Source organism: Mastigoproctus giganteus, chromosome 6 (genome assembly GCF_048544385.1).
Source record: "Mastigoproctus giganteus isolate SK-2022 chromosome 6, ASM4854438v1, whole genome shotgun sequence".
Classification (NCBI taxonomy): domain Eukaryota; kingdom Metazoa; phylum Arthropoda; class Arachnida; order Uropygi; family Thelyphonidae; genus Mastigoproctus; species Mastigoproctus giganteus.
In genome coordinates, this window is record NC_143580.1 from 53,404,585 (window position 1) to 53,421,010 (window position 16,426).

Sequence of the window (16,426 nt, forward strand, 5' to 3'; positions counted from 1 at the left end):
GGATAAAGGGATGGTTGAGAGGGAGAAGACAGAGAGTGGTAATCAATGGACACTGCTCATCGTGGGCTAATGTTATTAGTGGAGTCCCTCAGGGTTCAGTGTTGGGTCCATTATTGTTTTCTGTATTTATAAATATTGATGATGGTATATCAAGCTTAATGTCAAAGTTTGCAGACGATACAAAGGTTGGCAGGGTTGTTAAGGACACTACTGACCCTATGCTGCTGCAACAGGATCTGGAAAGGTTGAGCAGATGGGCTGAGAGGTGGCAAATGAAGTTTAACATTGACAAATATAAAGTACTACATATGAGAAACAGTTATTGTTATTTTGGTTTTTAGGAGCATTAGCAACTAAGGCCATATTGCTCCGAGGATATGCGGTGGTCATTCTCTGTATTTGGTGGTCACGGGCTCGAACCCCGATCTAATCAAGAAGCATGTGCTACGCACTGCCGCTCCTGCGCACCTGGCTACGGAGGTGCCATATGGGAAACAGTAACCCCAGAGCAACGTATCAACTCTGTGGTACTACACTGACAGTGGTAGAGAATGAAAAGGACCTGGGGGTAATTGTGCAGGCAGATATGAAGTTCTCTGAGCAGTGTAGATGGACTGCAAGAGTAGCTCATGGTGTCTTGTCAGTGATATACAGAAATTTTTCTAGCAGGGATAAGGAGGTGATTATTCCCTTGTATAAGGCAATGGTCAGGCCACACCTTGAGTACTGTATACAGGTCTGGAGGCCTCATTTCAAGAAGGATGTAGAGCTGCTGGAACGAGTACAGAGAAGGGCAACAAGATTAGTGAATGAAACAAAGAGTTGCTCTTACGAAAAAAGGCTTAAGTTTTGCAAATTGCAGTGTCTGGAGACTAGGCACAGGTGAGGTGATCTGACTGAGGTGTATAAAGCCCTGAATGGTTTCAGCATGCTCAATGCTGATGGGATTCTTCCTCTTGCTCAGAATAATAACCTGAGAGGGCATAAATTCAGATTGAGGAAAGACAGATGTAGGATAGATGCGCAGAAATTTGCCTTTAGCCAGTGGGTAGTTGGTGGAACAACTTCCATCCCTTGTTATGGAAGTAAATAGCCTAAATAAATTTAAGGCTCAGCTGGACAGGTATTTTGAACGAACAGAGGGGTGAAAAGGAAGGTTTTTTTTTTGGCTGATGCTGCATAAGCTTGCTTTCTTGCATCATATACCTCTACTAATGCTAATGCACCTCTTATGTCAGCATTTCGCAAACTGTGTATCATGAGTTGTGAATAAGTGTTCCATGAAAATGAAAAATCGTAATTAATAATTAAAAAAATAAAATAAAATAAATAAATTTTGTTTATTTGTAGCATACACCACTTTTGTATCATTATAATTTTTAATATTGTTTTTTTTTTTCAGTTATTGATATACTGGCATAGACTAATAATCAAATAGACCGCGGAACACTTTATTTTGGTGGGTTTTTGCATAGAGAAGTATGCGTAGAGGTAATGATATCTATGAAAAAGCAGATATGTATTGATCTAATATGCCATTTGTATGCAATTTAGTCTGGAGTATACGGGTTGAATGAGAGGGGTAAGCGAACCGATATCATAACTAAATTCACTTCCTTGTATAAATTTATTTTGATAATTATCAGTATTTCAAAATATTATTATTAAAATAAATGACCATGGATTTGGGGGTTGAAAAAAGGAACTGCAAAAAGAGAAGCAAGTACTTCTAGTACTTGCTTCTCTTATTACAGTATTACAATTGTGGTCGATGAAAACGAACACAATATTGTCACACTTCAAAGTGAGGATGAACAATCATAGCCTTTTGTTCCCCAAAAATTTGAAGTGAAAAAACAGGAACCAACTAATAAAAAACCAAAACGAAAGTATGATGACAGTTATTTGAATTTCGGCTCTACATGTGTTGGAAATAAAGATGCTCCTGATGCACAATGCGTCGTACGTAATAAAATATTAGCAAACATTTCTTTGGTTTCTGCTAAACTTATGTTTCATAAGTGTTCTGTAAATATATTGTGAGATGAAAAGTGTTCCATGACTAAAGAAGTTTGGGAAACGCTGCCTTATGTCAACTGTTCAGGCAGGTGGACGGTCAGTAATGGTCTGGAGTGTGTTCAACTGGCACACGTTGGGATCCCTGGTATGTCTAGAGGCATCTCTGAACAGTCCAGGTTACGTGTTCATCCTCACAGACCATCTGCATCCCTTCATGGTTTGTGCACCTACAGGGCAATGGACTCTTCATGCAGGACGATGCACTTCCCCACAGAGCTGTGGTAACTAGAACATGGTTTGAAGAGCATTCCGCAGATTTTACCACCATGAAATTGCCTCCCTGTTCATCGGAAAAGAACCCTGTGGAGCATCTTTGGGATGCTGTGGAAAGGTAATGTTTGAGCTTTGGATCCTCCACCCAGGAATGCAATGGAATTATGGATAGCGGTGCAGCAATCATGGATGGAAATAAATGTGTAACGCTTTCGTGAACTAGTAAATTCAATGCCTCATCATGTGACTGCCCTTATCCAAGCAAAAGGTGGGCCTACCCATTACTAGGTAGGTATCCCATGATTTCTCTCCACTTGGTGTATTCTAAGATCTGTCTAGTAGACAAACCAAGCTAAACTAATAATTCTTTTCTTTGCACTCAATGTAAGGAGTGTACCAATTTCAAATTAAAACTAGGTGCATTACTAGATGAATGTCAGTCACTGAAGAAATGGGTGCTTACCCTAAAAACAAATGTAACTGCGAACTGGTCAGGACTCCAGTAGCGCTGACCTGCCAAGTGATGCACCTCCAATTCAGGTCTTAAAACACAACAGTCAAGTGCACATCTGGTTCAAGATTTAATTTTAATGGGAAACTATTGTCAGGAAAACAAGTAACATTTTTTATAATAAAGACAGTTGGAATAGAACCAGAATGTGTTTTCCAGGAGCAATAATCGATGGTGTTACCAACAGATTATCAGATTGGAGGGGGTAAAGAAAACATTACCACTCATGTGGGGACTGATGATATTAAATGAACATTTTCTGACAATTTGTTGGTTAAATACAGAACCACACTAAAAAATTGCCACAAGTGAGGCAAATATATTTTTTTCAAATAAAAAAAAAAGCAAAGAAAGACACAGAGTGAGATGTTTTTTATATGGTAGATAATAAAGTCATTAGTGAATAAGTTATAAAAAAAGTAATGTTAGTATATTTAACATTACTTTATCCCTTTATTCTTTTATGAAGATACAGAGGAACTGGACCATTAGGATGTACGACTGAGAATTTTGGTTAAAATTTATTATTTTATAGAACCAATATGAATATTTAGGATTTAAACTGGGAAAGACAGTCTTTCTCATCATGTATATGTACTCCCCCCCCACCCTCCCCAACAAAAAATAGAAATGTTAAAATCTGGGGTACTTTGTTAAACCACCATATTTTAATTTGTCATTTAGTGGCCAGTTCATAAAAGGTTTTTTTTTTTTTAAATCTTAATATAGAAGACTTACCAAGTACATATGGATCCTCTGAAATTGGAATAATAGTAGCACCAACAATAAATCTAAGGCATATAAATGCTTCAAAACTAGAAACAAAGGCAGATACCAATCCTGCTATACATGCAAGTATATAACTGATAATAATGGATGGTTTCCGTCCAAACCTGAAATGAAAAGGAACAGTATATTCAAATACCACATTTTTATATACCAAATTATTAAAATGCCCACTGGCAATTTAGAATAGCAAATAGGCTACATATTATTATTATTATTATTGGCCATATGGTGCAAGGAAGCCTAAAGCTTTTGTTGCACCAGTCAAAAAAAATTCTGAGTTACCCGGTGAGTGAGTGAGAGAGACAGAAGAAGGGAATCACCAAGAAAGAGAAGAATGATTTTTTTTTTGATTTGGTAGTTGTTGGCGCATTGGCTTCTGTGGCCATATTGCACCTCCCAAGGTTTTTGCAGTACTTTGATCCAAGCCCGAGGCGGAAATCGAACCCGCGACCTTTGGGTTGCTGGGCAGGTACTTTACCCACTCAGCTAGCCCGGTCGGCGAGAGAAGAATGATGTTCAGCTCAGAACCCCTGGGTGTGCCAGGCCCATACTCACCAGATGTGAGCCCCTGGTGTTAACATAATGACCTTTGCCAGGTGACCACTATCACAGCTTGATTTTGCACACTGGTTCGGGAGATATTCTACGAGATTTAATTTTAATCATGTAAAACTATCTATGGTCATTATTAGTTTTTGTGTTTCCTGACTAGGAAAATTAGGTAGTAAAAACACAAATAAGGGGGGGAAATATATATATAAAGTATATATTTTAGACTGGAGACCAAAACGTAGTACTGTATTTAAAAATGGCAATTTCAATTTTCATTCATATAAAAATTAACATTTTGGCTTTAAAAAATTAAGAGTTTAGATTAAAATGAAAAATAAAGTTAAAATATTAATCCATTGTTTGCATAGGGATCAAATTTGACCTCTATTCCCCTCCCCACTACTTCATTACTTTGCTCTGCCCATTCTGTTCACTTTGGAGTAACTCACAGTGCTTCCTGACATAATTCTCTGATACAGTTTCTCTTTTTAAAATTCAAGCTGCCTCTAGTGAATGGGGTGAGAGTGCTCTAAAAAAATGTTGGTAATATCTTGTGATTTCAGATGGCTGCCGGTGAGTTGAATATATAGTTTAAAATGAATATTACTGATTATCCAATTAAACACAGAATTTACAATATTATTGTTCTAATTTTTCTTTCAATTTTTATTATTGTCATCTTAATTTTCATAACAATTACAATATCTATCTTAAACCAAAATATAAAATTCATGTTCCTTGTTCAGGTTAAAAAAAACAAACTATAAATTAGTTTTATTTATGTATGAATCAATAATTCTTAAATTAGATATTATGAAAAGCATTAATGATAAAGACAAATTAAAAATGCTACACTGCATATTAGCCACTACCAAAGGAGAACTTAAAAGATAAAGTGAAGTTCAAACTTCAGTTTGCCTTTTACCTACACACGTTACAGGGATCAATGACATTACATAAATTTTATAACTTCTGGAACAAATTTCATTTTTCACTTAGCCTAATTGATTTTTCTATTAAGCTTCATTTTTTTTTTGTGTGGCTATATGCATAAAGGCAAACTAAAGTTTGCACAAAGAGCAACCATTATACAACCTCTCAACATACTGTGAATCATTTCATGAGTTGTCTACTCTTAAATTTTGGCTAAGTAGCACTTCTGTCAAAGAAGTATGCTGCTACTTATTCTCAATAGAGTCCTATCATCCAGATATTATCTCATCATGGACAACTAGTAGTGATTGGTATCATCAAGAGCTATAACAGATTCATTTGATTATAGCAAATCACTTGATTCATTTGATTATGGTCATATAATTCAAATGATTAGTAGGTTAATAGATTTATTTTATCATCAGTTAATAGTGATTATTTTCTCACTAAGGACAACATTCTGAACAATAAGTAGTTAGTAAAATATTCTCTTGCTCAGGATATTCCAAATGATTGTTAGTATTTGTTACTATTCTTTGAGGGATTATTTTAAATATGTGTTCAATCAATTTCAAGATTGGCTTTTAATCATGTAAATTTTTTGTTTATCATTTGTATATCAAATATAATATTATTTAATGAAATATATCAATGTATACAATAACATTGGTTGGCAACATTTGTTCCTTCTACATTCTCGATGTGTCTGATTATGGAAGAAAAATATTTTACAGCACACAGTTTTTGATAAATTTCTAGTTTGTTTTTCATAAAAATACAAAATTTACAAAATTAAATATTATTCTTTAAAAAAATAATATTATTTAAACTGGTAGTCTCATCTTGCTCCCCATTTTAAGAAAGGTGGTCACACGACATCTGATATTAAATTTTTGTTCTTAATTTCAAAAAAAACTTTTTGGATATTTTGAATTCCTTCTGGAGTATACCAGTGTTTGACTTTTTTTTAGTAATGAACTGCATTATTTTTTATTTTTTAATACAAAAATTTTAATTAAAAAATCTTTTAAATGTTACTTTCAATTAGGCAAAACTTTTATTAATTCTGAGGGAGAAAAATGTTACAAACATTAAATATAAACATGAAAATATAAGTCATTCCATTTTTCAGTGTGTAAACCACTAATAAGTGAAATTTCAAAAGCGTGAATTTGCAAGTGTTTCTATTTATACATTCTGTATATACAGGGTGATTCACTACCAGTGCGACAAACTTGCAGGAGATGTAGGGGGCACAAAGACGAATCAGAATCACATAGCATTGCAGGGTCCAAAATGCCTTCGTCATGTGGTAGAGGACGTTGAACGGGAGGTCGCGTGAACAGCGATCCCGCTGGAAGTCAGCATTTGCAAACCATTTCTGTTGAAGAAACCAAGTAGCAAAAGTCCTCCGGAGTGGATAATCCGCAGGCTCCAATGATTGGATGCGTTGCAGATGGTATGAACTCATTTGGTTTGTTGACAGTATCCTCCATACAGTGGATTGGGAAATACCCAATCGTTGGCCTATCGCTCGAGTACTCTTACTCGGATTGCCTTCTGCAAGACGTAGGACATTCACCTCATTGTCTGGTGTCCTCGTAGTTTGCTCTTGATTCATGGTACCTCTCATGAAACAACCAGTCTCACGTAACCTTCTGTGCACACGTGCGAAAATCGTATGATGAGGAGCACGCCTGTGCGGGAAACGTTCCTGGTTTAAGTGCAGAGCGGCACGCCCATTACAGTCCGCAGTTCCACACGCGAGGTGCATGTCGGCCAGTTCAACGTTTGAATACTCGTCCATCCTACTGCCTCAGAAACCGGTTCGCAAATGCTGACTTCCAGCGAGATCGCTGTTCACGCGACCTCCCGTTCAACGTCCTCTACCACATGACGAAGGCATTTCGGACCCTGCAATGCTATGTGATTCCGATTCGTCTTTGTGCCCCCTACACTTCCTGCAAGTTTGTCGCACTGGTAGTGAATCACCCTGTATATAAAAAAATATATATATGAAATTAAGATAGATAGAATATACAAAATATACATAAAAACTATATTACAGAAGAAAGTGGAATACAAGAAGACATATATACCACTTAAATATCTTTAACATAAGTATAAAATTTTCTTTATACTTTTATTCTTGCTCCTTATCCTTCCTTCTATCCTGTATTTTTTTGTAGCAGTTCTGGCAATTTATGCAGTCACCACTACATCCAACTTACCTTATCATATTTCGTACATCTACGAGTATAATAAACATATATTTATGTTTTTCTTCAGCAGCAGTGTGCTGGAAGATGTAATTTCCATAACTTATTTATAATTCATATTTCTCCATCTTTTCAGTTCAATACAGTACTCTAAACCTAAATTTCTCTTTATCTTACTTCATAATATGTATATAAGATACAGTCAGTCACTTCCATTCAAGTTTAAGAATATTGAGTGTACAATTTTTTTCAAAAATGACACAGGTACACATATTTCTATTTAATATTATGTATGTAAAATAAAACAAAAAATATATATACATATGTAAGTGCGTGCGTGCGTGCGCACACTTTTTCGAGCAACACCTATGAGGTGTAGCATGACCACTAAGTAAAACAAGTTGCAATAATGGTTGTACTACATTTGACAGGTCTTTTCACCCAATTACTTTATGAAAACTAAAATTTTAGTTCAAATACTACCCTAGTAAAACTGACTATTGAGGAAGGTACAGCAAGTGTCAGTCATTAACCTTGAACACAATTTTTGGGTGAGGGTCTTTTTTAACTACATCCTGTCGGGCATAGTTGTTTGCTTATTCCTTTCATGGATTTATACAAAACCTGTCTAGTAGGAAGTGATGTTGCTAGAACAGAGGTGTAACTTTTTGTACATATTTTAATGCTGCATTAAAATTATAATTTTTATTATGTATTTTCATTTTTATTCTTATGACTTACGTAAACTTTTAAAAAGGAATTTTTTTTATATATTGGGTTTTTTTTTTTTTTTTTTGTGGTAGTGGTGGTTAGTGGGGGGGATACCAGAGGCCTTCATCCCAGCTGCTGTCTGTCCTAAGGCTAACCTTGTAAAAAATACACTTACTCAAGTTTTAAATCCTATTATAACTAAACTAAACTAGCCAAAATTTCTATTTTTCCATTATTCAAATTCCAAATGAACTTAACAATGAATTTTAATGAATGAATATTTTGATTACTAAAATCTCTCTCTCTCAATTACTAATCACTTGTACCCATCACTAGTGGCCAGACACCAAGTCCAAGAACTGGCAACTAAGTTACAATATGAGAGTTGACAAAAATAGTTGAGGGTTGATTTAAATAGCCTTTAAAGCTATTTTAGCTTCATGTTACAAGATGTATACAGCATTTATATAAGTAGTGTGTAGCATCATACTCAGATACTAAACTTGCAAGACCTAAATCAATGTCACTAATAAATATAGGAAAAGTAGGGGATCAAAAACTAAATCTTGTGAGGCTCTGCTTGTGACATTGATACATGAAGAGAAGTGGCTATTTATAGCCACTCTCCTATCAATTAACTGTTTTTTTATCTGCCTTGAATAAATCCCACCTTTAGCCATCCTTTTATTCACCTTGAATACTTTTTTTCAAAATTCATATATTAAGTCAATTCATGAGAAATATACCAAAAGCTTTGCTAAAATCAAAGTAGTAAATTATGTCAAAGTTGTTCTTTGCATCTAGTTTCAGCAGATAATCAGACTGGTTAGGCATGATCTCCCATTAACAAATCCATGCTATGATTAGTTTATAATTTCATTCCTATCCAAACGGCCTCCGTAGGAGAGTGGTCAGGAGCAGGAGTGCAGTAGCAACACAGACCATCTTGCCATATTGTTTCAATTTATGCAGAAGTCAATTCATAAGAAATATACCAAAAGCTTTGCTAAAATCAAAGTAGTAAATTATGTCAAAGTTGTTCTTTGCATCTAGTTTCAGTAGATAATCAGACTGGTTAGGCATGATCTCCCATTAACAAATCCATGCTATGATTAGTTTATAATTCCATTTCTCTACAAATGACCTCTGTAGCAGAGTGGTCATGAGCAGGAGTGTAGTAGCAACACGGACCAGGGTTCAAGCCTGAATGCTAAATATGGTCGATCTGCCAACCCTCACTGGACCAGAGTGGCAGATTATGGTCCATTTCCCTCAATATTAATTGTTGAGGAGGCTTTCATCCTGAAGTGGGTTGATAATGGCTGCAGTTTACTTTTTTTTTTTTTTTTTTTCCTATTTGCTGCATTTGAGGTCTAACTGAAAAATAATGAGCCTACATTAAGTGTAGATTGAAGATAAAAATCAGTGATTTTCTGTACTTTCTTAAATACAGAAAATTTTTTTACTTAGTATAGTTTCTATATTTTTTTCATTTTCCCATAGTTAAGTTGCAGCATGAGAAAATCTATCAGTACTACCATATTTGTTACAAGTTAATTTGCAATGGTGTTTTGCTATGAAACAGGTTTTTCCACAGGTTTCCTTCTGTTAATTTCTGTCCAGCATGAGAAATAATTAGTCTTTAAGTGATATATATTACTGTTTATGCAAAATAAAATGAAAATATGTAATTTACTCTCAAAAGGATTGTTTGTGCAAAAGTTTTTTTATAACTATTGTTTCAGAGCGTAAATGTTAAAGTTTAGCTAGTTAAGTCCAAATGTATTTCATCGCATCTGTTTCAGTGATTTATATTGAATTGCTGAATATTACATTCCAGTACATTAAATACTGTGATTTCTTCTCTTCTTATTATTATTTATTTGACAAGATGTATTATTTTTGGATGATCTCTTCGGTGTATGAGAACATACCGGGAAAACACTAAGAATAAAGGTAACATTATAATGCAAGAAGTGATATAAAATATAAAGTTTATAAGTAACTAATATATACACTAGTTTCAAATAATCAGCAACAAAAATATAATATGCAATGTTCAGTTTGTCAGCATGCAATAATTTTTTACAAGCACTATGAAAACATGAAATTCTTCACAGTGTGCCAATTTTGAAAAAATTTGAAAATGAAAGTAAATAATAGTGCCTGATATATTTTTAAAACTATAACAAGTAGAAATGTATGCACATTAGAAATTGTGTTTAACAGTTTTTTAAACTGAAAATGAAAAAACTAACAGTGTCATCTTTATGTTTTATGCCTATAATATTTTATTTTAATTTTCAACAGAATTAATAATATTTTTGTTCTTATTGAAAATAAAAGGTGTAATAAATACAGCACTTTAAATTTTTTTTTTTTATTAAAAACTAAAAAAAATGCATACAAGGTATTGCAATGCATTAAGAAAAGATGATGTACTGATATTCTCTAAACAGAATTCAAAAAACCTATAAACTTTATCCAGAAATTAAAAATAATATTAGATCAGTCAGGCTTAAACTTTCTCTCAAAAAAAAAAAAAAACACCTTTGTTTGCTACTAAGACTGTAGGGTTAAGTGAACTGTGGTCTTGTGATAATTTTCTCTGGCACAGATAAAAATTTACAGGTATGTAATCACTCACTTCACTTTTTGAACACCTCTGTGAATACGAACAGACATTTATACATCTGCAATCAGTAAAGCTTTATGCTGAATCCAGTGATGGTCTCATTATTACAGTTAAAGGTTTGATTACTTCTTTTGCTGTTTCCTTTTAGGCACATTAGAATATACACATAATGTGCCTATGTATTCACCATGTCCAGCTGTCTCTCCGCATGTAATAACACCCAGTGGATAAATTTTCATGAAATTTTATATTTGGGTCTTTTAGAACAATTTGTTGACCCTTACACAATTTCATTAAAAATCAGACCTATAGAAATCAGCGAATTACTTTTTTTTTTTTTTTTTTTTTTTTCCATTCATATCACAGAGGCCATTCATATACCTTATATTGTAGAAGCATGGGATATTGTTTGTTGCCAATATGTTGGTTGAAGGAATAAATGGGCAATGTGGCAGATGCACAGAAATGAAATTTTCTCTGTTTGCAATAAGTCTTTGCTTTTTTGGTTTTTTTTTGTTATTATAAATTGTGAATTATTACTATTTGATACCATACCTGAAATAATGCACTACATACTTTAACTAATTTGCTTTAATGTAATTAGGAAGATTCTACCAACATCAGATGTCTTGCTCACTTTTAGTTGCAACAAAAAAAAATAGGCCACCATAGCCGAGTTTTCCAATTATCATAAAATCATTTAATTCCTGGTATTAGAGAGATTTCTGGTATTGCCATCACCAAAAACTTCATGTTTAAATGTAGATTCAAAATATTGATTCAGTTTATTAGTAACTTATAGAGGATCACTGATACTCTATTATCCTTTATATCAAAGTGGACCAATATGATTCATCACTTTCATTTTAATGTTAACAAAGGGTGACCAGATGGCCTGTTTTTCTGAGATTTGTCTCAATTTCAATATTTAGTTACAATGTCCCAAAAGTTCCTTTTCAGAATATGAAATTTTCCAAAATTTTAAACAATGGTTTATCCAGCAGTTTTTATCATCTCCATTTGCAGATATTCAATTTTAATCTCAAACTAGATCTATCAAATACAACTTTATAAAAGGCATTCACATTTCTAGTGCTGGGAAAAACCACTTATGTACATAAGTTTGCAAAGCTGATTCTAAGAAAAGAAGGATAACAGTTGGGCATATACTTCCCTTCCTTCTTCTTTAAGTGGTCTTAGTGGTGCAGATTTTGAATGCACTCACTGTACCTTCCTGCAGAGCAATCTCCTGTAGGCTAAAAAGTGAAATTCTGCATGGAATGTGAACAAAATCTGTTGTGTGGTGAGACAATGTATTGTATTCTCCACTGATCTTTCTCAAGGACAAACTACTAGTTTCTTGAACTTCATAATTTTGAGAATTTTGTTCTTTAGAAATGTAACCTATAACAAGTTACTAACACATTCAAAAACTTATGTACAGAAGTACACACATTTAAGTGATGTACTTTGTATTCTTGCTATCTTGTTAACTCATCTGTTTATTTTACTTATTTATATTCAATAAGCAAGTATTAAATATTGAATGTTCTGAAAATTGCATAACAGAGGTCATGAGTTATATTCATCAGATAATCAAAACACTTAAATTATACATTTAAAAATTTGTTCTCTAAGTGCTTCCAAAAATTTTAAATGATCACATAATCGAGAAAAAATTACATAACTTAAAGATTAAATATATTTTACATATAAAATGATTTGTGAATACTTAGAAAAATGGCCCTTTGAGAAATTCAAATGTACAGAATAGATGCTTTTAAAAAGCGCACCAGTTTGGGTAGAAGTATCAAATATATGTGTAAAAATATACTGGTATGAAATTTCAAATTGTTGACAACTTATTACTTTCTTTGTTTAAAAATTTAATTTTAGAAGATTTAAGAGAATGATGATGGCTTAAAAGATTTTGTTCTGGACATTGATCACTGATCACTTTTTCTAAAGTTTGTATTTGAAGAGAATAAATCGAAAAATTCAAATTTAAAAATTATCTGCATTTTTGTTTGCCATTCCACTACATAATGGAAATGTTGAAAGAATATTTTTAGAAATTCGTTCATCAATATTTAAAATTGTTATAATTAGTGATGGCATAATTGCAAATTTATAATTGAATCATTCAATTATACTTACATTTTTTTTTTTTTTTTTTTTGATTTGGAAGTTGGCACATCGGCTTCTGTGGCCATATTGCACCTCCCAAGGTTTTTGCAGTACTTTGATCCAAGCCCGAGGCGGGAATCGAACCTGCGACCTTTGGGTCGCTGGGCAGGTACTTTACCCACTCGGCTAGCCCGGTCGGCTTCAATTATACTTACATTGTTTGATTCATTCAATCATACTCTTATCATTCGAATGATTAGTATTTATTAACTACTAATGGACGTAACAGAGAGAATATAATCAATTCATTCAATTATGGCTCATTTGATTACACTCATATCATTTGAACAATTAGTAGTGATGGGCATATGTGAGAGGTTATTATTAATTCATTAGATTACTACGTAAATATCTTGGTTAGTGATGATTATTCTCTCACTAGGGACATTCTGAATGATTCTTGGTTTTTATTACTCTTCTGTGAGAGTTTGTTTCTAATAATTTTATTCAATCAAATTCAAACTCGCTTTTATATCATATAAAATTTTCATTTACCATTTGCGTATCAGATATAATATTATTAAAACAATACATTAGTGTATATATATATAATAACACTGGTCGATAACATTTGCAAATGAGTAAAGCACTTACTGTCTTCATGTATGTATGTCTGTCTGTCTGTCTGTCTGTCTGCCCATATGCATGCAATAACTCAACTTTCAATAGACAAATTTTGATAAAATTTTATATTTGGGTCTTTTAAAAAGATCTGTTGAGCATTCTAAATTTCATTAAAATCAAACTGGCAAAATTTTTTTTTGTCTCTTAAATTCTAAGCTCTTTACACAAATGGAAGTGTGCCTTAAAGCCTTAAATGTCTGACCATTACTCAACAACAAAATGTTACAGTGGCACCAAATTTTCAGTGTTTGTTCTGTTGGTCCCTCGGAAGGTTGTAGGAGCAATATTCACAATTGTTGAATGATTCGACAGCCCATCCCCACAGAAGACTATTAGTTTCAGATGTTCAAGCACTACTCAAGAAGTAAAAGTCTCATATACCAAATTTTTAGTGTTTCATTGGTCCCTGGGAAGCTTTTAAGATCAATTAAAATTCCATACCCCCCACAGACAAAAAGAAATCTATATAAGTGAAGTACATTTCAGGCATAACTTGAAGGAAAAGTAGATAGGGGGCACTAAATTTTCACTACATGTTCTGTTCCTACAGAGGTCTTAGGTACAATTATGATTTCATAGTCCCCCAATCCCTTGCAGAAACACTGTGATAAATTCAGAATAGCAGCTCTGATCCTTTTAAAAATCTCAGCACACTTATTTAGAATATTCCTCTGGACCTTTGTACTAAATATCATGGCAACAGATTAATCCATGTCCTCTCTGTACTGTATTAATCGCCTCCCCTAAAAAAAAACCGCTGTACAAATTCCGCCTCATGGCTACTCATTATGTGGAAAATCACTTCGTAAGTTTTTGGTAAACACTTCCTGAGTACAATATAGAAGTTTCTAAGCCTTGAAATACATTATTTGATAATAATGTGTGCCTGAGCTGATGTCTTTTTTTGGAGCTTGTGCCTTTAAATTAATTTAAAGTCTGTTTATATTAAACCTCATCTGGCAGTGTTATGGCAACAAAGTACCAGTGTTATGGTACAGAATTAAGCCTAGAAATTAAACTGAAAATTTTACAAGTGACTGACAGGATGAAACGAAGTAAAACGGACATTGCAAGGAAATACACCATCCCTTTACCTACTTTATCTACAATACTGAAAAACTTAAAAAAATCTGAAGAAGTGAATGACACTGGGGCATCGATAAAAAACAGGAAATGAATTCGTGGCACAAAACATGAGGAGCTTGAAATAAAACTGAGTGGTACCAACAAATGCATGCATCTAATTTGCCAATACCAGCTTTGATTTTGCAAGTAAAGGCTAATTATCTAGCTCAACAACATGGAATTGGCAACTTCAAATGCAGCAGTGGCTGGCTTCAAAGATTTAAAGACAGGAATAACATGGTTTCGTGAAATATTTGCAGCGAGTCCGGATTAGTCGACAAAGAAAAGGCTACAGACCGGTTGTGTTCTGTACAGTCCATTCTTGAAAACTATGAGGCAAAGGATAGTTTTAATCATGACAAGACAGGTTTATTTTATAATTTGCTGCCAAAGTTAAGTAAACAAAAAAGATACTGTTCTGTTATGCTGCAATTCAGATGGCAGTACTAAACTATGTCCACTTGTGATTGGTAAATTTTCCAAGTCAAGATGTTTTAAAGAACTTAACCAACTTCACTGTAATTACGAGGCCAATTGCTTGGCTTACAGTCAGTTTTTCAGTCTTGGTTATTAAAAGGGGACAGAAGAATGGCTTCAGAAAAAAGGAACATTTTGATAATTCTAGATCATTGTACAACACATTCTGCTGAGACACTTAAGTTTAAAAATGTACAGCTGTTATTTTTACCTCCCAATACCAGTTTTATGCAGCCACCAGACCAGGCATTATTTATAACCTCAAGAGAGCAATATAGAGCCCGCCTGATAAGGTTCTTGATCTGCAACATAGGAGAGAACAATTTACAGCCATACCGGAATGTCTTGGATGCTATCTGTAATCTTATTATTGCTTCAGAAAGTATTGCATCAAGTGTAATAATCAAGAACGGCTTTGGAGAAACTATCACTGAAAAACATGGTCCAGTACACAAATATGATAGCAACATTGAGGAATGGGGGAATTTAAAGGGGTGTACGCATTTTGTTGGCAAATCTGAAGAGTTTGTGAAGGTGGATGAAGTTGCTACCACAGTAATGTCAATGCCAGAAGAGCTGCTGAATGCCAAGCAAAACAATGTTTTTGTTGCCAGCGACAGCAAAAGTGAAGAAGTGCACACACTGTCATCTAAAAAAGATACCCAAAATGCATTGAGCATAATACAGAAAATGCATTGAGCATAATACATTACTGCTGGCCTGCAGTAATGTTGATAAAGAAACAACTATCACATTTGAGGTCTGTACTGTAGTCAAAAATGCATATAACATCGGATTCTTTCTTTAAATTGATTAATTTATTAAAAAGTTAATGGCTTATATACAATATTAAGATAGTAATTCTTTTTACTATGATACTAAAATATTGTATATATCAAAATGTATACTGTACAATATTTTCATTTCTGTTAATTGCTTTTCTTTTAGTTTATCTTACAAATAAAATAAAATCTTTAAAAAATGTGTTATTCCTATTACCGTATTGTTAGACAAGGCTTTTGTTTTTATTTATTTTTTTTTTTTATTATTTTATTAATTTAGATTTATTTTTTCATTTATTTTCTGATATCTCTCTATATATTAAAAAAGTTTTCCTCCTAGTGATATTTATTTGAGCCAATGGGAGAAGAGAGCGGGGCAATTACATCACTACAAATGCACAGGTAAATAATTACCATGTTGTCTTCAACTGAAAGAGACACCAACATTCACCAATCTTGTTCATATGCTTCACTCTGTAATACATGAGCACACACAACATCATTTGATGTTGTGTTGTAATGTCAGCTGATGAAAGGACCCGATATAGCTTGTATATTTGTATTGAATATACAAGAATCAACAGTATAT

The 16,426-nt window shown here is 33.5% G+C and overlaps 1 protein-coding gene across 1 annotated transcript in view; it reads right to left on the reverse strand.

The window, feature by feature from the left end:
* LOC150084275 (beta-alanine transporter-like) overlaps window positions 1-16,426 on the reverse strand; it is a 138,486-nt gene that overhangs the window by 88,464 nt on the left and 33,596 nt on the right. The window contains exon 4 of the mRNA XM_090375138.1: window positions 3,542-3,696. Within this exon, the coding sequence (XP_090231264.1) occupies window positions 3,542-3,696 (155 nt within the window). The remainder of the gene's footprint in view (window positions 1-3,541; window positions 3,697-16,426) is intronic.